At 41.0% G+C, this 21,459-nt stretch overlaps 1 protein-coding gene across 1 annotated transcript in view; it reads left to right on the forward strand.

Annotated features, from left to right (window-relative positions):
- LOC121933996 (sortilin-related receptor-like) overlaps positions 1–17,523 on the forward strand; it is an 87,836-nt gene extending 70,313 nt beyond the window's left edge. The window contains exons 31-40 of the mRNA XM_042473975.1: positions 745–827; positions 934–1,030; positions 2,147–2,331; positions 3,375–3,494; positions 4,021–4,185; positions 5,092–5,266; positions 5,551–5,657; positions 5,930–6,122; positions 6,857–7,069; positions 7,329–17,523. Coding sequence (XP_042329909.1) covers positions 745–827; positions 934–1,030; positions 2,147–2,331; positions 3,375–3,494; positions 4,021–4,185; positions 5,092–5,266; positions 5,551–5,657; positions 5,930–6,122; positions 6,857–7,069; positions 7,329–7,396 — 1,406 coding nt within the window. The 3' untranslated portion in view covers positions 7,397–17,523. The remainder of the gene's footprint in view (positions 1–744; positions 828–933; positions 1,031–2,146; positions 2,332–3,374; positions 3,495–4,020; positions 4,186–5,091; positions 5,267–5,550; positions 5,658–5,929; positions 6,123–6,856; positions 7,070–7,328) is intronic.
- The last annotated feature ends 3,936 nt before the right edge of the window (positions 17,524–21,459 follow it).

Below are 21,459 nucleotides of genomic sequence, written 5' to 3' on the forward strand. Positions count from 1 at the left end.
CTGTACGTTCCCCAGCCTCTGAAAATACTTCTTTAAATGGAAATTTTAAGTTAGCTTACTATTGGTTTCAGGGTCTTGTTCTGTCTGGTTTGCAAGAATGGCAGCCAGACCATTTTGTATATGAAGGTACATGTGTCCCAAAAAGGAGCTATTACATGCACCTGCTGTTGTATTCCCAGGAGAAAAAAGCAGTTTAATCCAGTGACCAGGAGCGTTCTTCTTTTTTAAAACAAGGTTTAAGCTCTGCTTGCGCCTTGTTTTTAGAGGCAAATAAAGCTCCCTCTTTTGGTTACTGTGTCACCACAATGTAGCCCTTGGGAAGTTTGCAGGGGCAATGTTTGCAGAAATTTAAGTATTTTGTTTATTTAATATCCCTGAGCTAGAATCTATCTTGTTTTAACTGCTACTTTTGGCAGATTGGCTGTAATTAACCCTCAGAGCAGATATATCATAGTCTTAACCCATGGTTTGGTACTGGATTTGCATGTGAGCAAGATGATGCTTTATCATATTTTGCATTTTTATAGTATTATACAGTATTTGGGGTGTGCTAATGAGACCTGCTTGTGGGTCCCAATCCACCACTTCAAGATCTATGTATATTGATGTGTTCAGTTTGCAAAATAAATGGGAAAGACCAAGAGAGTTTCTCTTGCAGATGGTCTAAATTTTGATGCATTTATTTGCAGTTATGCTTTGGCTGTCTGTCTGAAGCCATTTCTTTCTCTTTCACCTCTGTTTCAGTTATTCCACCACCTACTATCCATATTGATGGTTACACTGAAAACTCCATAAGCTTCACTCTCAAAATGGAAAGTAACATTCAGGTAATGATTCTCTTTGTCTTCACAACCTGAATTTGGAAGCAACATCCACGCAATAACATGTATATATGTGTCCTGTGTTGTTGTATTTTTGTGTTGCTGGTGACAGGTGAACGGATATGTCGTGAAAATCTTCTGGACTTTTGACACGCACAGACAAGAGAAAATGTCCTTGTACATTGACGGGGGGAAGTCAGCACAAACTGGTAAGGCTTATTGCTGGAATAAGCATTTCGGCCGAGTGCATCTCAAGAGAGGAGATGGCCTTGATTGAAAACCAGAGTCAGGACTTATTGGATGGGGGGAATGTGTTTCTGAAATCAGAAGAGTGCCAAATAGAAAAACAAGGATGGAGGAAGGGGTAGAGTTTTGACAAAACCAGTGAGAAATGTCTTTGTCTGTGCACACTCCAAAAATGCTACAAATTAAAGTTGGACAACCTATGTTTATTTCCCCTCCCCATCTCCAGCCTATGTGTGGGAGGGCAGTTGTATGTATAGGATGTCATTTTGTCTCAGCGCTAGGTAAGACTATGGGGAATGTACGGAGACCCTCATATCTCTTAGTCCAAAGCAGTCAGACAATCTGTCTAAAACAGGGATGGGCAGCTATGTAGGACCAGGACCCAATTTGCCCCATAACTTGACCCCCAAAACCACACTGTCACATCAGATTCTCTTGCCATTTTGAGAGGAACGGCAGTGGAAAATGGGAGGTATTTGGAGATAATGCAGAGTTCTGGAGTGCATGTGGGGGTATGTTGAGGATATTTTCATGTGCTTTCACACATTTGGGGGCTTTCTACATGATGGAAGGGGATGGAAACAGCCTGAAAAGTATACCAATTTTTAAAAATATTGGCTGTGGCTTTGGGGGACTAATGGGGGAGTCAAATCAAAAGCTAATCAAAAGCTACAAAAGTGGAATTCAAGGCCCACATATGGCCTGTGGTTGCACTATACACACCTCTGATTTAAAGTGTATCTGTCCCACCCTTTAGCCAAAATATGCTCCTCCTAGAGTAGATTACCAATAATTACCAATATTGTGACTATTCCTGCCCTTAGGCCTTATCATATAAATTGAAGGCATGAATGAGATCAGAGGAATAAGAGCAGAGGAGGGAAGAGGAAAAATAAATGTACGTGCTTATAGTCAGCCAGATGGATGACAGTGGTTCAGGCTGCTTTCCTAGAATAGTTTCTGCTACTTTGAAAGTTGGGGAACAAATCTTTCTTGACGGCTGCTTGTTTTCTACTGTATCCTTAACAGTCAGGTGGTAAAATGCTTTTCAATGCTGCTGATCCTCTTTTCCTCTTCAGTGAGTAACTTGACTGCTCAGACCCCATACGAGATTTCTGCCTGGGCCAAGACAGAATTGGGAGACAGTCCTCTGTCCTTTGCCCATGTGGTGACCAGTGGCACCAGACCATCCCCTCCCAGTCTGAAAGCCAAAGCTGTCAACCAGACTGCTGTCGAGTGCACCTGGACTGGGCCGAGGAATGTGGTAAGAAGTCTTTCCTTTGCTGTTGGTGAAAAGAGTCTGTCAGCAGAATAATCTTCCATGTTCTAAATGCCAGTCTTCCATTGACATATTATATAAGGTAGCATGGCATAGTGGTTGAGTGTTGGACTATGACCCTGGAAACCAGGTTCGATTCCCTGCTGGTCCATGGAACCCACTGGGAAACCTTGGGCAAGTCATACTCTCTTAGCCTCAGGAAAAGGCAATGGCAACCCCCCTCTAAAGAAGCTTGCCAAGAAAACCCCACGATAGGTTTACCTTAGGGTCTCCATAAGGCAAAAATAACTTGGAGGCACACAACAACAACAAAATAAGGTAGCACAATTACATGTGAAAGATGCAACATATTCTACTATAAACAATATAGCTTTTTTTATCATCCATGGAAGACAAGTTCATTACCAGTATTTCCAGTTTATCTTTATTTATTTTTAGTTTCACGACAACCCTGGGAGGTAGGATGTGGCAAAAGATAATGAATTGCTCAGTGCCATTGAAGGAGCTTCAAGGTTGAGAGGGAGTTTGAACCTAGTTCTCCCATGTTACGAATGGTTCTAGTGACAGAGACCCCCTGGAAGATGGGAGGCTTTTGGGAAGTAGTGTTGAGTGAAAAATCCCCTTGCATGCATATTGTTATTTTTTAAAATTAATACCTGGTATCAAAGTCAAAAGCTTCTATACATTTAAGCAGAGTTGCTTGTGTTTTAAATCTCAAGGCCTCAGTATAATTTGCCACAAGACCACCACAGACATCTCTGGGCTGGACAGTTACTAAAATGTTTTTAAGGGCTACAGAATTCTGTATGTATTATCAAAGCTGTAGAAAAAAAGATGCCAAGCTCTTTTTCTCTGTGAAGTCAAAGGCTTTCATGGCCAGCATCCATAGTTTTTTTGTGGGTTTTTCTGGCTATGTGGCCATGTTCTGGAAGAGTTTATTGCTGACGTTTCGCCAGCATCTGTGTCTGGCATCTTCAGATAATTTTTCTCTTTTTCTCTTTTGCTTCTCCTCTCCCTGCCTCCAACAGGTGTATGGCATATTTTATGCCACATCTTTCCTAGAGCTCTACAGGAATCCTAACAATGCCACCACCACACTGCACAACATCACAGTCATTGTCAACAGAGATGAGCAGTATCTGTTTCTGGTAAGGTGTTGTACCTTAATGTTTTCCCCCTTCCCCAAACAAGTGCAACTCGGGGCACAGTTGGCCAGTTCAGTCTCATGGTTGAACATTAATTTTTGGAGGCATCTTGAAGAGGTTTAAAGATGCTACAGATCTTTGGCCTCTCTCTCTCTCTCTCTCTCTCTCACACACACACACACACACTTGAATGGCTTGTTTCTGAGGAGTAGAGATTTTTGCAACTGCACAAAGGAGACTTCTGCTGCTAAACCTCTACATCCACATGTGTATCTCCATTCTGTGAAGGAGCAAGGAGCTCCATAGCTCCTTATTCCATATAATTTTAACATCTTAACCTGTTTTTGAGGTTTAACCAGTTTTTGAAGGGGATACTCAGATCTAATTGATGGATTTGGGGAGTCCCAAGGTTACACTGGCCCCCCCGCATGGGCTGTATGTGTTCAATGGGAAACACAATTCCCATCTCAGAGATAGGGAGACACTAGAACAGATGGATGAATAACCAATTCCTACTGACCTTGTTAAGGTACGTGTGGTTTCTCCGTACCAAGGACCACCTTCTGATTACATCGTGGTGAAGATGATTCCTGACAACCGCCTGCCTCCTCGGCATCTACATTCTGTGCATCTGGCAAAAACGTTTGCTGTCATTAAGTGGGAGTCACCGTATGATTCACCCGACCAAGATATGGTAAGATGGCTGCACAGGTTTGAACCTAAGTCCAGAACTGGTTGACAATTTACTTACTTTTTCAGTTTCAGTTTCATAAGCTGCTACAGAAACCTAAGAGGCAAGGAAAAGTCATTTAGCTGAGTAGTCAGAATGGCTGTTGTTACAAAGGGGAAACATGCAGGCAAAAGAGTTCTCAATTTGAATGAAATGAGTAGTTGAGAATGGAGGCAAACATTTGTGATCTTGTCTTCACAGTTGTGCCAGAGGAGCAGTGGGGAGGTGAGGAGCCCTTGAGCCAGAGGCAAAGCTGTAGGTTTAGCATTACATCAGAACAGTCCAGGAAATTTAAAATTGGAATTATGGTGATGCATCCAGTCACAAAGTTGCCAACAATTGTAGATGTGTGTGGGCTAGAGTTTTTGTTTTTGTGTAGAAAGAGACATCTCCAGCCCTCTTAGTGGCAGAGAGATGGAGAGTTCTGCCCTGATCTACCAGTCCCTTGTAAACACAGTTTTTATTGCAGAGCGAGCCTTGTGGCACTGAATGTTTGTCCATGTGGCTTTCTCATTCCCTTCTGTGGAACAGGAATTTTCTATACTTGTTGTGAATGAAGTGGCTCCTTCCGTTTCAGTGACTGAAGAAGATTTGGTGCCATGGGCATTAAATAGGGTAGTGAGAGCCAGCGTGGCATAGTGTTGGACTACAACTTTGGATACCAGGTTTCGATTCTCTGCTTGCCATGAAATCCCACTGGTTGACTTTGGGCAAGTCACATGCTCTCAGCCTCAGGGGAAGGCAATGGCGAACCTCCTCTGAAAAATTTGCCAAGAAAACCCCTTAATGTCACGATAAGTTGGAAATGACTTGAAGGTATTGGAAGGAGGAATTATCAATTTTCACTGTGTTTGTCTTTGCTTCCTTCAGTTATATGCTGTAGCGGTGAAGGATTTAGTAAGGAAGACAGACAGAACTTACAAGGTGAAAACTCGTAACAGCACTGTGGAATACACCATCAAGAAGCTGGAGCCCGGTGGAAAATACCATATCATTGTTCAGCTGGGAAACATGAGCAAAGAAGCCAGTCTGAAGATCAGTACAGGTAAGCACTGGTTCACTTGAAAGCCTGTCTTGGAAAAACAGTTGGAATGAAAATAAGATGCTGGGTTTATACAGCCCTGTTGCTCTTTACACCAAAGGCCATTTTAAATAGCCAAAGGCTGTGTAAGCTTGGCTACGCTCAACAAGGCCTATTTTGGAATATTCTTGCATAGAGTTGCACTTACATTTTTAAAATTATTTTGGAGAATTGAGCAAAGTGGTTGTTCATACTGCTGAGATATTTTCTTAAATACTGACATCTTTCTCCTCTCATTTCTCTTACAGTTTCCTTGGCTGCTCCTGATGCCTTAAAGATTATAGCAGAAAATGACCATATCTTGTTGTTTTGGAAGAGCTTAGCTTTAAAAGAAAATCATTTTAGTGAAAGTCGGGTAAGTTATAACCACCGTGCCTGAATTCACTCCCTTTTGTCTCTTTTTTTGATGATACATATATGCACACGCCACACTTATTTATTTATTTATTTTAATTCTATCCCACCTTTCTCTCAAAAAGGGACCTATGTCTATGTGCATACATACAAAGTATACATACACACATACAATATGTGTGTATGTGTACAAACAGAGAGTGAGCACTAATAATAAGCTCAACGCCAATAACTTCATCCAGTTTAAAGTGTTTTCTGTTTCTTTATTCCCAGGGGTATGAGGTACACATGTCTGACAGTGTGACAAATACTACAACATATCTGGGAAACACTACTGAGAATGTGTTCAAAGTTTCCAACCTGAAATCAGGCCACAATTACTCCTTCACAGTGCAAGCAAGATGTCTCTACAGTGGTCAGATGTGTGGAGAACCCGCAACACTTCTCTATAATGAACTAGGAATGGGTAAGGAAAAGATCTCTCTCTTAGGCTATACCAGCACTGCAGAAATAATCCAGTGTGACACTGCTTTAGCTATCATGGCTCAATGCTATGGAGTTCTGGGAACTGTAGTTCTGTGAGACATTCAGCTTTCTCTGACCAAGATCTCTGGTCCCACAACACACTATGATTCCCAGCACTCCATAACATTGAGCTATGGAATGATAAATAAATAATAAAGTGATGTTTTGGGATAGGAGGGTGCTAGGAGCCGGTGTGATGTAGTGGTTAGTGTTGGACTGAGACTTGGGAGGTCCAGGCTCAAGTCCCCACCCAACCACCAAGCCATGAAACTCAATGGTTCATCTTGAATAAGTCACTCTCTTTTAACTTGTCTTAAATCACAGGGTTGTTGTGAAGATAAAGTAGGACAGAAGAGGAGTTGGAGGAATGGCAAACTATACACTGTGTTGCATGTAACTAACATGTAATATGTATTTCTAGGCTTCAAAACCCTGTCGGGTCAACCTGAGGAAGCAACTCTTGCATTGTTCTGGCAACATACAAAGGCTCAATACATATGAGTCAGTATGCAAAGCAATCTTGTAGCAGCTTTGTGACCAAATGAAAGAAAGAAGTTGATAGCATGAGCTTTCATAGACTTGAGCCTACTTGCTCAGAAACATATGAAACATTCATTTCTAATAGTCTGCCTTCACTGTTCCCTCCTTTCCTCCCTCTTTTTCTTTCTCCTGTAGGAGAGGATCCTGCTGCATCTACGATGGGCAAATCGACAGATGTTGCTGCCATCGTGGTACCAATATTATTCCTCTTGCTAGTGACTGTGGGCATAGGGTTTGTCGTCTTATATATGAGGCACAGAAGACTTCAGAACAGCTTCACAGCCTTTGCCAACAGCCACTATAGTTCCCGTCTAGGGTCTGCCATATTCTCATCAGGTGATGATTTAGGTAAGCATCATCCTTTTCGTGGGAATCAAATGTGATCTTGAAATGGGTGGTTCCCATAAGGAGAATGCTGTGCTGGATTGTTCAGCTACAAAAGTTGACTGGTTGGGTTTCTGTTCTGGCAGTCAGCCCTTTTGAGACCTGTTATTTACAGTTTTGGGGGAGGGAAGTAACAGTCTTACACCTTCATGCTTCATTTCAAGCATTCATATTGCTCCATATCAGTTTCCATAAGTTATGTATAACTTGTGTTTCTTTGTAGGGGATGAAGACGATGAAGCACCAATGATCACGGGCTTTTCAGACGACGTCCCCATGGTGATAGCATGAAGTGTGTTTCTGACACCAGAAACCAAAATGGTGTACATATTTTATTTGATAGAAAAAAACAAAACAGTCAACTGTTTATTTTAAAACAAAAAAAATGCACTTTTGAGTTGCAATACGTTATTTTTGTATGGGCTGAAAAAACTGATGAAGAAGAAATAATTATTACACTTTGTAGTACACAGCTGTGAACTTTCAAACCAGGTTGATTTAGTAATGAATATCTGTTCTTGTTGTTGGATTTCCTTTTTATTATTTCGTTGATTCCTTTTCAAATGTTTAATTTAGTCTTACAAGGCTGTGCTTGCTGGGCATGCTTTTAAGTCTGTGAGATGCATATATATAAATATATATTCTGTTGACTATGACTCTGATCCTCAGAGGACTTGTGGATGGCCAGAGATAGTCCCATTAATGTTGGTTCCAGTTTGTGATAACTGGGTGGAACTAGATGTGACAGAGGACACAGAGCTGCCTTTTGACCTCAATCTTGTAATCCATAATAACATGAAAGTATGGTGTGACCCCATCACATTAGGAAGCTATATATTTGGATCCCACTATGACAGGGATGGGTAAGCTCTAGGGATGCAGCAGAGTTGTGGCTAATGGTTTCCATGGTGGCAAATCCATTCTGGAGTTTGAGACTGAACTTTTAAGGGGGACATACAAGGTGCCAAACCTATTTTAGGAATAAGCTTCAGCACCTTTGATAGCACTGTCCAGATGGAAATAAAATTAGAGTGGCAAGGAGAGGACAAGACAATGAGTAAGAAACGAAAGCCAAAACATAGTAGTAAGATCCAATTCTCTGAAGGTAGGCAGTACTTTTATTTTGGGGGATAAAAGAATGATGCGTTCAACGATTTTACAATTTAATTGTTTTCAGTTTGGAAAGCAATTAAAAATAATTTTAAAAAAAGCACTGTCCAGAATTCACACTAAAATGCAGAGTGGATTAATCTCCCCATGGATGTTGCAGCCACCAGCACCCACTCCAATTCCTTATTTCTTACACCATTCCCAAACTCCTGAGCTCTGTGCCTAAATAGCAGTTGGCCTAATCTGTCCCTAAGGGACTGTCCCTAGGCTCAGAGCTTGCCCTTCAATCGTAGACATTTTTCTCTTGTGTGAGAACATTGCCTGAAGGTGGAGAGAGTGTGTCTCCTGGGGCCATGTACCACTTCTGAACCCCACTCTTGCAATTCCTGAACGCTCAGGTTCATTTTTTAAAGCATTGTTTTGCCTCCCAGATAGTCCAAAATCATAGAACACATAGAAAACTACCCTACAATCCTTTTGAAATTGCCTGTTTTGGCTTGACAGTTTGCCCAGAATGGTGGCTAGGAATGGATGTGATGTCACTTCTGGAGCACCAGGAAGCATCAGTTTGGCCCATTTTCAAAGGCAGACATGTGTTCTCTGCTGCATCTAGATCTACCCATGCATGAATGGAGGTGGGATGAGGAGGAAGGAAACAGTTGTTCCTTGTGACATTTATTATATGAAGCCCATGCAACTGAAATGGGACAGTATGGATGGCTTGGCCACTGGTTTCCTAGGTGCACGTTTATCTTAACCCCCAACTGATGCTGCTACAAACTTCTGTTCATTTCTGGGGGGCTTTCCTAAATCCCTAACAAGTCCCCTGAATCTAGCAACTAGGAAAACCATTTCTCTCAGGAACAGAGTCTTAAGTTAGTGATTTTTTTTTTCCTAAGATGAATTTTATTTTTTAAAAAAATATTCAGGAAATACAAATCTATATCTATATCTATATATCTATGAAGAGAGACGATAGTTCCTGAAGGTTTTACATTGACTTAAAAATTCTTTGGATATTGTTTTATATGAGAGTTTTGTTTCTCTTTTATTAATTTATTAGGAAATCTGCTTTTGGTCAGAGTTCCAGGATTCTCAGTCATGTTCACACTGACGGTGTGGGGAAATGTGCCACTTTAACCTTTTGCAAAATAGTCAGGTTGTTTCTTTTGTTTTTATTATATATATTTTTTTCCTGGTGTCCTGTGATTGAATCAGGTATTAATGCCATAGTAAAACATAAAACAAAAGCAAAAACTCAGTACATTTTATTTTTTATCTTTGAATGTTTTTTATGTGTTATGAGAATGCAAAAAAAAAAAAAAAAAGAGGGTGGGATAGATAGATAGATGTATTGTTTTGTCAAACTGAGGGCTGAAATAGTTTCTGCAGAGCACTTAGCATGCATTCACAGAAGAAGAAAATCCCTCAAACCAAGCGCACAAAGTTTCATACACTTTTTAGTTTGATTTTCTGATAGTGGTTTGTTTGGGGTTTTTTGATCCAAGTAATGCTCTGATCCCTGAATGTCCTTCGCTATGCAGACAGCGGTTCTTGTGTGAATAGGTTTTCCTGTTCACTTAGATCAGGAGTTGTGATTCTCTGACCCATGGCTGCATGTAACTCACTGTTGCCCCTGCTGCAACATCTGTAGACCTCCAGCACTGGAAAAGAATAGTTTGTCCCCAAAATGGAGAACCATAGCAAAACTGAAGGATTGCACCAGAAGCCTTTTGGAACCACAGTCCTCCATTTTATGGCTATTTTGCCCACCCCATCTCTTTTTGGAGTTTAAAATAAGCTCTTTTTTAAAATCAGAATGTGATTGTCTAGCTGCTTCCTGTCTCACAAAAAGAAGTATTGCTTGGAGAGATCTTGGTGGTGTTGGAACCCTCTGCTCCTGTTCACTTCTGACAGGGATGGAAGAGGAAAAGCCCGTAATAAGTTACTTTGTGCCAATGGAGCTGCACCCAGCATGTGTGCAATGAAGCTCCAGGTGTCCTCAAGGAATGCAGTTGAGGTTCAGCTTCCGCATTCATGGGAACCAGATGCTGTGGCCCATTCTCTCTCTCTCTTCTCTTAGAGATTGGGGTGGAAGAAAAGTAGGTGGATCTAAAGAGTGCTGTGGGTGGGTGACTTCAGACATCTTTCAGCTTCAGACATCTATCAGAACTTGGAATGGTACCAAATCCCTGTGTTTGCTGGGATTCATAAGCACCAACCTGACTGAAGGGAGTTTTCAACTGAATGCTGAAGGTTTTCCCCATCCACAACATGTAACTCGTCTTCAAGAGTATGTGGACTCTTTGAATGGAGAAGGGACAGCTCTCATAGCAGTGTTGTTCATGCCTGGAGCCCCTTGAGATAGGTTTGGGACTCATGGTCTGTGCAAGCAGCAAAATGGGAGAACATGGGCCAAGCAAAGTGAAAATCTCCATTGATGTTCATTGCTGTGTCCCTTCAAGTCATTCCTGACTTTAGGGCGACCACTAAGATGAACCTGTAACCAGGCACTTTAATTCACTTTAAATGCCATTAGATCGATTGTGCTTTTGTGGTTATCTTTCTTTCAAAATGTCATTTTGCTGTTGGTGTTTTTTTGTTTTGTTTTGTTTGCTAAGTACTGCCTAGATGAAAATCCTCAATTGGTTTTGACTTTTCTTTTTAGAAAGAGCTACCTTACTCATTACAAACATTGTTCAGTGGTAACTATGGGTGTATTTTTAATGTTCATATGTATTATATGTTTTCCAATCAGTTGATGTTGTGGATTTAGCACAGCTATGCAGGTTTGTCCCTGGAGCTAAGCCTTCAGTAGTCAAACAATATCTGGTATCTTTGTCTTGTCTCTGTGTGAATGTGGATTCTACCATACAACCAGACAGTAAGTGTAAGGGCTCATTTAGAAGTTAACCCTCATCCTCCTCCAAGGCTGATGAAAATAGCTTTTCTGTGGTGAGCACAACATTTCATAACCTCTTAACCCCAAGGAGCCATTTCATATGTATGCAGTAGACTTAAAATATATTGCACCAATACTGCATGCTTCCAATTGGTGGCTGACCAAGTTCAGAAGAACATGAGAATATAAGAATATAAGAAGAGCCACATTGGATCAGACCAAAGGCCTGTCTAGTTTAACATTCTGTTCATGCAGTTGGGTGCCTACCAATGGGACATGAGTGCAACTTCACTCTCCATCTCATATTCCCCGTGATTGATATACAGGGGCATACTGCCCCTGGTACCAGAAGTGATATATAGCCACCTTGACTAGTAACCATTGCTGGCCTCCTTGAATTTATTTGCACCCTTATCTCATTGTGGCAGCAAATCCCACAGTTTATCTATGTGTTGTGTGAGGACGTATTTCCTTTGAGCTGTCTGATCATTTAGTTTCAGTGGAGGAGCTGAGTTGTACTAGAACAGTGGTTCCCAACCTTTTCTATGCCTCACACCCCTAGGAAACATTTCATTAATGTGCACACCCCCTGCAAAAGTAATATCACATTGAAGAATTCTAATTTCTAATTTTTGAACCCCAAATTGATCCACATACAATACCGCAGGTGAACAAATTGAACTTAAAAAAATAAATAAGTATTTTGACTCAGTGCATAAAATGCAATTCTAAATTTAGCAGTTAGATTCTCATTTATTCAGGAAAAACAAATGAGTGATGACTTGTGACTCAAGGACACAAGCCCCTCTTTATTTTAGTCCCTAAAATCCCATCTTGCACTCCAGGTTGGGAAGTCATGTGCTATAATGACAGAGAAAAATCACTCACATCTCCTTTCCCACATTAAACATAACTTTATATACTTCTATCATGCCCCTGTTTTGGTTATTTTTTAAAACAGGGGAGTCATCTTTGTTCTCTTCAGTCCCTGCTGCCTCCACCCCACAAATGCCAAATGATAAGAGATTACATGGGTAATACCCATTGGGTATTTCCAATGGTCCTCTTGTCTTCACAATTGGGAAGAGACAGGGCATCAGATCGGGTGTGAGTCCTCTTCCAACCCTTTATGAGGATTGGATTAATCCTTTCTTGGGTTGGTGGTTCCCCATCTCCACCACTGGGACTGACCTTTGGGATAAGAGGCTTCTAAAATACAGTCCACCCTCTCTATATGCGGGGGATCCATTCTGGACTCCCCCATGTATGGGGAAAAGAGCGTATGCTCAAGCCCCATAGGAAATAATTAGGTGCGTGCACACGGCGCACAAGTCACAAAGCACGGGTACGCGCCTCATTATTTCTAATGGGATTTTCCTTCTGCATAAGCTCAAAGTTGCAGAAGGTAAGCCCACCTATGAGGAGGGCTGACTACTACATCACAGAAACCTTTTTCAGCAGCCAAGAAGGGGAAGAGGGAGTTGTAATGTTTCATTCATCTTTCTGTGCTTCTAGGTCACATGTTTCTTCCCCTATTTTGTATATGCAAGTCCTGTTGCCCCACATTGAGAAGCACAAAGATTTGTGTTTGTCACAGATGCAAGTATCTTTTCTGACTTTAACCAAAAACGTTGCTTTGCTGTGTAATGTAGTCTTCCTGCAGTTGAAGTGAATATCAAATGGTCCAATTGTAACTTCATCAAACAAACTTTAACTTTTTAATTCCAATCATTTTCCCAGTAATGGACCACTGTTTGCATTAACAGCTGAGGGTGGTACTCATCCATAACTCAAGGTAAACAGAAGCATAAAGGAGCTTCAGGGTATCCATTGGATGAAAATAACCCATTATGGCATGGGATTGTCCATGGATATAGACCATTGGTTTGCATAGCTATGAGATATCTCTTCCATACTGTCTTGTCTGCCAAGAAACATACATAACTATGTGCCTCCTCATCTGCTGTTGAGAATTTGCAAAGTAGTCAAGGGCCTTTTGTAATGCATACTCTGGGTTCAAGCAGGATACTGGACATTAATCCCCCAGTCAGACAGGGAACTCAGTTCAGAAATAGCTTGGTATATTGCAAATCCAAATGGAAACCTTGCTCTCAGAGATTCCTTCAGAGGGATGCCAGTAGGATTGTCAGTAGAAGTGGAAATGCTCAGAAAAAGAAACAGTGGTGGTGGGGGAACAGATTTCCCCTATTATTATTTTTTTTCACAATAACTTTTCCAGGAAAAAGAAAGTGGATTGTGGCATATTCTTTTCTAGAATGGAGAATAAAACATTTAAGAAAAAGGTTTTCCAATATTTATTCCTTCTGCCTTATTTCCAAAAGCTATGTAGTAAATAAACTTCCATATAAGATTAGGTATCTCACCTCGCTGCAATTGCTGCTCTTGGTTTTGTTTTGATTTTTCAGTTCTCCACAATGGAACAATGGAGACAAAATAATTCTTTTTGGCCTGTTACAGGCCTGTTACCTGTAACCGGAGGTCGGACCAAAGCCACACTCCATTCCTAAGCACTGGAGTGCAGCTTTGCTGCAGCTTCCGGATTCTTCGGATGCATGCATCATTTAAACAGCATACCTCCAAAGAGACCCGAAGCAGCTTTATTTTGGCAGTCTGTAACAGGCCTTTGTTTTACTAATGTTGATGGTTCCTCCTCTTTTTATTACTTTCAGTTGCCGAAGGAACCTGCCATTGCATTACTTTTCCAATTTCCCCCCAAACATCTATTTTTCTTGAAAAAACAGGAAGAACATGGGGAAAAGTTCCCCATGGCTTCATAATTTCTCGTAAGTTTACATCAAACTTTACATTTTTCACCTGGGATTCTTCCCAGTGTGTGTTTAGATTTTGTCCACATAGCCTAGCAATGTCCTCTTTGGCTGGCAGCATCTCTCTGGGTCTTAGGCAAAGTTATTTCCCCTGCAATCGGTTCCTTCTACTTTGAGACGCCAAGGGTTGAATCTGGGATCTTCTCAGCTATGAGCCCTCGCCACTGAGCTATGAGCCCCCTCCAAATTTCACTTTTTGATTCAGTGCTATGTAACTGGTGGACACTCTCAGTCTCTCAACTGACACATCCCTCATCCATAATCCCAAACCCTGTTTTGATTTTGTAAAAAACCACCACCACTGTGTGATGATTCTTGACAGGGCTAGAGCATTTTATATGAATTAGTGAACCCTTTGCTTCAGAGGTATGAGCAGGGCTGGTGAATAAACTGTATATTTTTATGAATGTCTGAAGCACAAAAAGGTGTGTGGCAGTGTTCATGTTTGTAAATAGATGAATGCGGAGTCGTCTGTTACATGTCAGTAGTTGTTGAAACATGGTTATGTCTTGAGATATTTTCATCTGAGTTCTTCTTCTTCTTCTTGGTATGAGAGATAAAGGGGAGTTCTGATGTTTCTGCCTATCCCTTTTGTGCAAGGAGTGAACAGCAGCCTGACTAAAATGGCTTCTCCCTCTTTTGACATCAGAGAAGGAGAAGATATGAAGTCATTTGACATCAGCAGGTCAAGGCAGTTATGGCAAACTGGCCGCCTTACCTACTTCACTGGATTTTGTCTACACATAACTAAGTCCAGATCCAACCTGATGTTTATTTCAGTGAGGGTTTTTTAATTTTTTGGGGATCATGGATCCCTTTGAGAATCTGATTAAATCTCTTTCCCCCAAAATTGAACATAATTTTCAGAGTGACAGGAAGGGAATAGAAGGGGGAAAACATTTTTTGCTCCTGCTTCACAGTCTTTCTGAAACCCATTCATTGGTGCTTTTAGAGGTCCATGGACAGCAGGTTAAAAAATCCAGGTTTATGCCTATTGTAGAAATGATATTACCAAAATGTTATCAAGTGTCATTTTTGAAAGCTCTTCTTTTGTTATTGTGTGCCTTCAAGACATTTCTGATTTACGGCAATCCTAAGGTGATCCTAATGGGGTTCTCTGGGGCTGAGACGACTGTGATTCGGCCAAAGGTCACTCAGTGGGTATTTATGGCCGAGCGAGGAATTGAACCCAGATCTCCAGAGTCCTAGTCCAACACTCAAACCACTACACCTGGCTCTGTAAAGTTACATACACACTGACTTATAGCACTGACTATATTTTAGGCTCTGTACTGAGATTTCAAAACAGAACATCCAGGATCACTGACAATTCAAAAACAAATGGGACCAAATTGAAAAAGAATATCTGGGGCAGAAAGGAAATTTTAACATAAACTAAGAGAGACTGAACAAAAGCAGAGTTAAAGAATGCCATATGTAAAGTAGAAACAGAAAAGCCAATTAGTGCATTAAGACAGCAGGAGGCAGAGAGGCGAGAGGCAGCATTTTGAAATCATGCGCTAATGTGAGTCAAAGAGGAAATCAGCTGAATATTAACGGGAGGTTTTACACCGAAAGGGAGAAAGTAACAAAAGGAAGGGAGATTTAATAAGATTAGTGGTAGATGAACGGAGGGATTAAGGGAGAGATGAGAAAGCAAGATCATGAAGATAAACATAAGAAAGGCACTAGTAGTTTTAACATCCAGTTTACACTGGAAAGTCTTTCCCTAAGGAGGAGGAAACGCATGTATACATATATAAGTGTGATAAACCTGATCTGCTCATCCCAAATAGTAAGATATTAATTTTATGGAGAGGGAAGAGGGTGCAGAGGGATGGATTCAGCTGGTTTCCACAACTAGCAAAGCTTCTCGAGTGGAGATCCAGTCACGCATCACAGTTACAACATTATGATTCTGCTTTAACTACCATGGTTTCATAGTGGGATTTACAGTATTAGGGTTCGAATTCACATCCAGGGAGCTCTTATGTCTTGCCAAATTACAAATCCTAGGATCCCGCAGGATGTTGCCATGGCAGTTCAAGTGAATATAGTGCTACAATTGTGTAGTGTGAATGGGTCCTGGTTGCATGCACCTGCAGGCTGGGTCTTTTCATGTGTAGCGAGTTTGATGTCACTTTAGCTGCCATGGCTTCATCCTGTGGTCTCCTGGGGTTTATAGTGTACTGAGGCACTAGAGCTCCCAGGCTGAGAATTCTAAATGTCCTCCTTAGACTACAAATCTCAGGATTGCAGAAAGTGGAACCACAACAGATAAAAGTGGAGTCGTGGAAATACAGTTGACCCTCCACATTTGCGGATTTGATTATTTGCAGTTTTGATTAATTTATTCTTTCTAGGAATCTCTAAGTCCTCCAGCACAACTCTATCAGATGTTGACCATAGGGTTGTACTGGAGAATCTAGAAGTGCCTAGAGAAAAGGCCTCTCTAGGCATTTGTAGGTCTTCCAGCATGATTCTATGAACAACTTCGGCAGATGTTGACCATAGAATTGCACTGGAGGACCTGGGGATTCCTACCTGCTCTCTCAGGTAAAAAGAATAGTGGTTTTTGATTTGTGGTTTTCCCACATTCATGGGGGTCCTTCACCCCTAACCCCAGCAAATGTGGAGGGACCATTGTATTACTATGTAGTGTGAAAGGGCTCCTGGTTCCTGGATTGGTCTAGCCAGGCAGAGGGAACATGCACAGTCTGTCTGCACATGTGTTTGATGTGCCTCATGAAGCAGCAGCAAAGTCAAGTGTAATTCTGAAAGAGGGTTGTATTTTTACATGGTGCATCCTATATTTGAAATTTTCAAAATGTGAGTATTGCTGGAAAAAATGTTTGACTCAGGGCCAAACAACTGGGTTCAGAGCCTTACATCCGTTATAATCCAAGTTGTGATAGATTTGGATTAGGCTCAAGGGACCAAAAATAAATTAATCTGATGTTTTGCCAGCATCTGTGGCTGACATCTTCAGAAGATCTTCCTTTGAAGATGCCAGCCACAGATACTGGTGAAACGTCAGGAATAAACTCTTCCAGAACATGGCCACATAGACCGAAAAACCCACAAAAAACTATGGATGCTGGCCATGAAAGCCTTTGACTTCACAAATTAATCTGAGTTTGGCTTTTTCTATAAAGGTTTATGTGCACAGAAAGCAAGAGAGAGCATATTTATGCAACCTGGCCATGATTCAAAGAAAGGTCGCAGACTCCATGATATTCTAGCTTCAAGGTAACTAAAAAAAGGTAGTTTCTTCCCCAAATTTCAAATGATCATTCCAGTTTCATGGAATTATGCTGAGTTGTCTTCACAGAGTTTCTTGCAGTAATGGGTCACTCCTCTCTGTTTGAATTGTCTCAGTACTTTGTTATCTGTGTCATTTTTTTTCTTAGTCATTAATTTCTGCTGAGTATTAATTATTGCACAATTTGAAGAAAACTTCTTTGTCTTTCAATGTCATCCCTTCTTCCCACTTGAATAATACAAAGTTACGGTAACTGAGTCAAGGAATCAGTTGTTTTCAAAATAAACCAATAAACCCCTTTGCCTTGTGTCCTGAGTTTTTGTCGAAAATAGAAGGCAGTTGCTTCTGAATGATGTTCATGTGTGTTTGTGGGTTTATTGTGATAGAAATGTGGAGATCAAGGTGCAGGGTTTGCTTGGGTGCAGTTGGTGTGTGTGTGTGTGGATTGGCACAGTTTGTATATTGCATTGATGTCTACTTAGTATGATTTAAGGGGACTTCACAGTGGGTCAGAAAAAAATTGAAAGGCATGCTTGGAAGAGGCAGTCTCTGAAATGTGTGGATCTGGGGAGATCTTTTGTCATGTCTTCTATGAACAGGATTACATACTTCATCCAGACTTCAGATAGGGAGAATTGATAATTGGCTGGAATCCTGTTGGTATCTTAAAATACATGTCGGTTTCCATGCAGGAACAGACACTTTGGCCCAATATAGGATAGCAAATTTTGTCTAGTATGGTATACTACATTTTGATGTTGTGGAAGTAGACTTGCCCAAGTGGCACAATTGCACATAGCGGCAGATTTCACATTTTGGTGTGCTTATGGTTCAGTTGAGTTCTTGGTTCAATTGTGCAGTGCTGCCATTCAACACAAGAGTTACCTATCTCATGAGCAAAGTTGGGGAGAAGAAAGTTTGGTGCCTACTGGTGATAGACCAGCAAGGGTTTCTAATTTCTGACTGCTTAATAGTAACAACAGCAATTTGACATTTTTTCACTTTTTCACGTTTGCTTTTAGAATACCCAAGACACTCTGAATCTGCACAGGGTACTAAAAAAACCCCTCATCTCTAATTGTTAGTGATGTTGGTACATCTCTCTAAGTGTTTGCAAAATGTCAGACTCCACTCATTTCTGATAACTTGGCATATTGATTGTGTTAAGACTATGCAATTCAATACAAAAATGAAATGAAAACGTTTGCACTGCATTGGGCACACTTATTTCTGCAACCAAAGAATGTCACTTCCCGTATAAATGCACACTTCCCATATGCATTTATATAAGCCTCAGATCAAATCAAAGACATTTAGCTTTGCTTGTTGCTCACACTTGTAAATGAGTTTTGTTGCTTCCCATATAAAACCCAGGCTGGTCAGAAGCTCCAGTTTCTCCAGGTGCTCATTCCCTTGCTTTCAAGACATTTTCAGCGCAATATATTTTGTAAACAGATCCAAGACAGGAGAGACTGAGAAGGTTGAATTGTTGACTCAGAGGCTGGATGTATCCCATCGTAGGGGAATTTTCAAAGTTGGGATCATAGTTCTGCAATACTTGCAGAGAAAAATATATTTGCGGAAGACAGGTTTTTTGTGTGTTTGTGTTAAAGGCTTCTTTTTAAAGGCAGCCCCCCAAGTGAGGAAACAACTGCAAAATCACACTGAAAGATGCCTGTGTGGTGGAATTAATGACGTCTCCCTAACTTTTTTCCAATTATCTTTGCTGCGAACACACATTCATGGAGTTTGCTCTCTCCTCATTAACTTGATCCGCAGGGAATACTACCTTGGTGCTCTTCTTCCCAACTGCGAGGGTGTCTGGCATATTTGCATGCAGTAAATTACATTTCAAGCATCCGACAACAAGGTTGTCAGCAAACTGCAAGTCTCTGTGTGCACTCAGGAGGCAAAAGCCCCATTCAGAAAGGAATGGGGGAAGATATGACGAACAGCCTGACTCGGAAAGGTGTGATGGTAAGCGTTGAGACCTTTACTTGTTCCACGACTACCACCAATGCTTGTGTGGACATTCACTTCAATCCCACTCACTACCACCAGTGGTAGAATTCAAAGATAGGGCCATGATAGTCTGCAGAATCAGTATGTAGAGAGATCTTGTAGCACCTTTGAGACTGAAAGAAAGAAGTTGGCAGCATGAATTTTCATAGACTTCAGTAGGAAGTAGACTGAAGTCTACAAAAGCTCATGCTGCCAACTTCTTTCTTTCAGTTAGTCTCAAAAATGCTACAAGATCTCATTACCACCAGGTATAGGACTCTTCTAAATGGTCTTATGGTCATGGTGTGGCAAACCTTATTTAATCCCATCATTGGTCACCATGTGGTTTTATGCATCCCTTACGCATAAAATGTGTACAGGGTGAATATGAGAACTATCGTTCCTTGTCAATTCATCTGGATATGCTGAACCCCTACATTGCACAGAGGTCTGTGTGTACATATATGTACCTTTAAGTCACCTGCCAACTTATGGTGACATCATGAATTTCATAGGGTTTTCTTAGGCAAGTAATCTTCAGAGCTGATTTTGCTGATGCTGTCCTCAGAAATATAGCCTACAGCACCTGGTATTCTTTAGTAGTCTCCCATCCAAGTACTAACCATGGCTGAGCCTCCTTGGTTTCCAAGATCAGACAGGCTCTGGTGCTTTTAGGGTATTTAGGCCAGACACAAAATTTTAAAAGAATTAAAAGACTTTATTCATTCATTCATTCATTCATTCATTCATTCATTTAAAAAGCAACAATCCTAAGGCTTTTCCTCCCACTGAGCTTTGCCCTACTACTCACAATCTCTTCAGCATTTTAAAGGGACACACATGTACATAAAAGTTCGTTTCGTCCAAAATGCAGAGATTGGGGAGTAGTGGGGTCATCTGGTACATCTGCACACCCCCACACACACACCCTTAGTGACACCCTAGCATACATTGATTTTTGCAAGTGGTAGCATTATCACTATATGTCATTAAACATGGTGCTCAAGAAGAGACCTGTTCTGTTCATTGTGTTGCTGACCAGTTGTCACTTTGGAAATGGGTCCAGCAGGTGGCAATGAAGAGCAAGGGAAAACTAAGCCAGCCTTGGAGTGTGACTGACAAAAACCAGATGTACTTCACCTCCACTCTTTGCCAATTGCCTAGGGCTCGGCTTTATGCTTCCTAAATTAAAGTCAGTGAGTTCTCTGCTCAGCAGCAATGTTGGCGGGGCAGTAGCAGTGACTATTAGGTGAGTGCACAAAGCCTTGGGCTTCGCCCACCTTACTCATCCTTTACCGAAATTGGGGACTAAGCCTAACAAATCGAATTTGATGACTTCTTTTGCCTTCCCCTCTGCTGAATCCAATGTAAGCCTGAATCATTTGGGTAGTCTCAGCTTTGGTAGACCTTTTGAATCCAAGGGATTTGTGTAAGGGTTATCAACCCAAGATTGAATGGGTCAACTCTAGTTGAGATTACCAATAGGATTCAGGTCCCAATCCACAATTTCCTACCCTTGCATCTTCTATTGTTATATCCCCCTCTTACTATCAGAAATGAGATACAAGAAACTGGAACCACAATGTTATTGTGTGCAACACCACATTGCATATTTGGCAATGCAAAACGTATAGACAGAAACATTCACCCCTTCATGGTTATTATTTATAAACTATACAACCATCCGGAAACAGACCATGTTGTTATACTTTCATAACACTTCCACGCAGCCTTATGAAATGAACCGCCCTCTCAAAGGAGCTTACAAAGAAAACGACTTGCAAATCCACAGATTTATTTGCTAAACATAAATCAACAACGCACTTCAATGAAAAGAAGAAGAAAAAAATCCAGGGCAATTTACATCAGTTGTAAAACACAGGAGGAAAAAAAGAAAGAAGGAAGGAATTACAAGCAGTAAATCTACAGCTATCCCAAAGTAAATACCATCACTAAAAATATATATGTTAAAGGAAGAAAACAAAAGAATAAATATGAAGTCAAACAATGATTTGAAATCACTGCCAAAAGATAGCATGCAAAATGTTAGCAAACTGCTAACCTCTAGGTATTGCAAAGGTGTTCTGCAATAAGCATGGAAAACAGGAGCTTTTAATATGTCCTTTGATGTAGAGGGGAAAGTTTCAGACAAAAGCTTAGGTCATGCAAGATGGAGGTTTCTTGAGGCAAAAGCTCTTGGTGAAGAATGCTATAAGCCCTAAACTACAGTGAG

The sequence above is a fragment of the Sceloporus undulatus genome, chromosome 6 (genome assembly GCF_019175285.1).
Source record: "Sceloporus undulatus isolate JIND9_A2432 ecotype Alabama chromosome 6, SceUnd_v1.1, whole genome shotgun sequence".
Classification (NCBI taxonomy): domain Eukaryota; kingdom Metazoa; phylum Chordata; class Lepidosauria; order Squamata; family Phrynosomatidae; genus Sceloporus; species Sceloporus undulatus.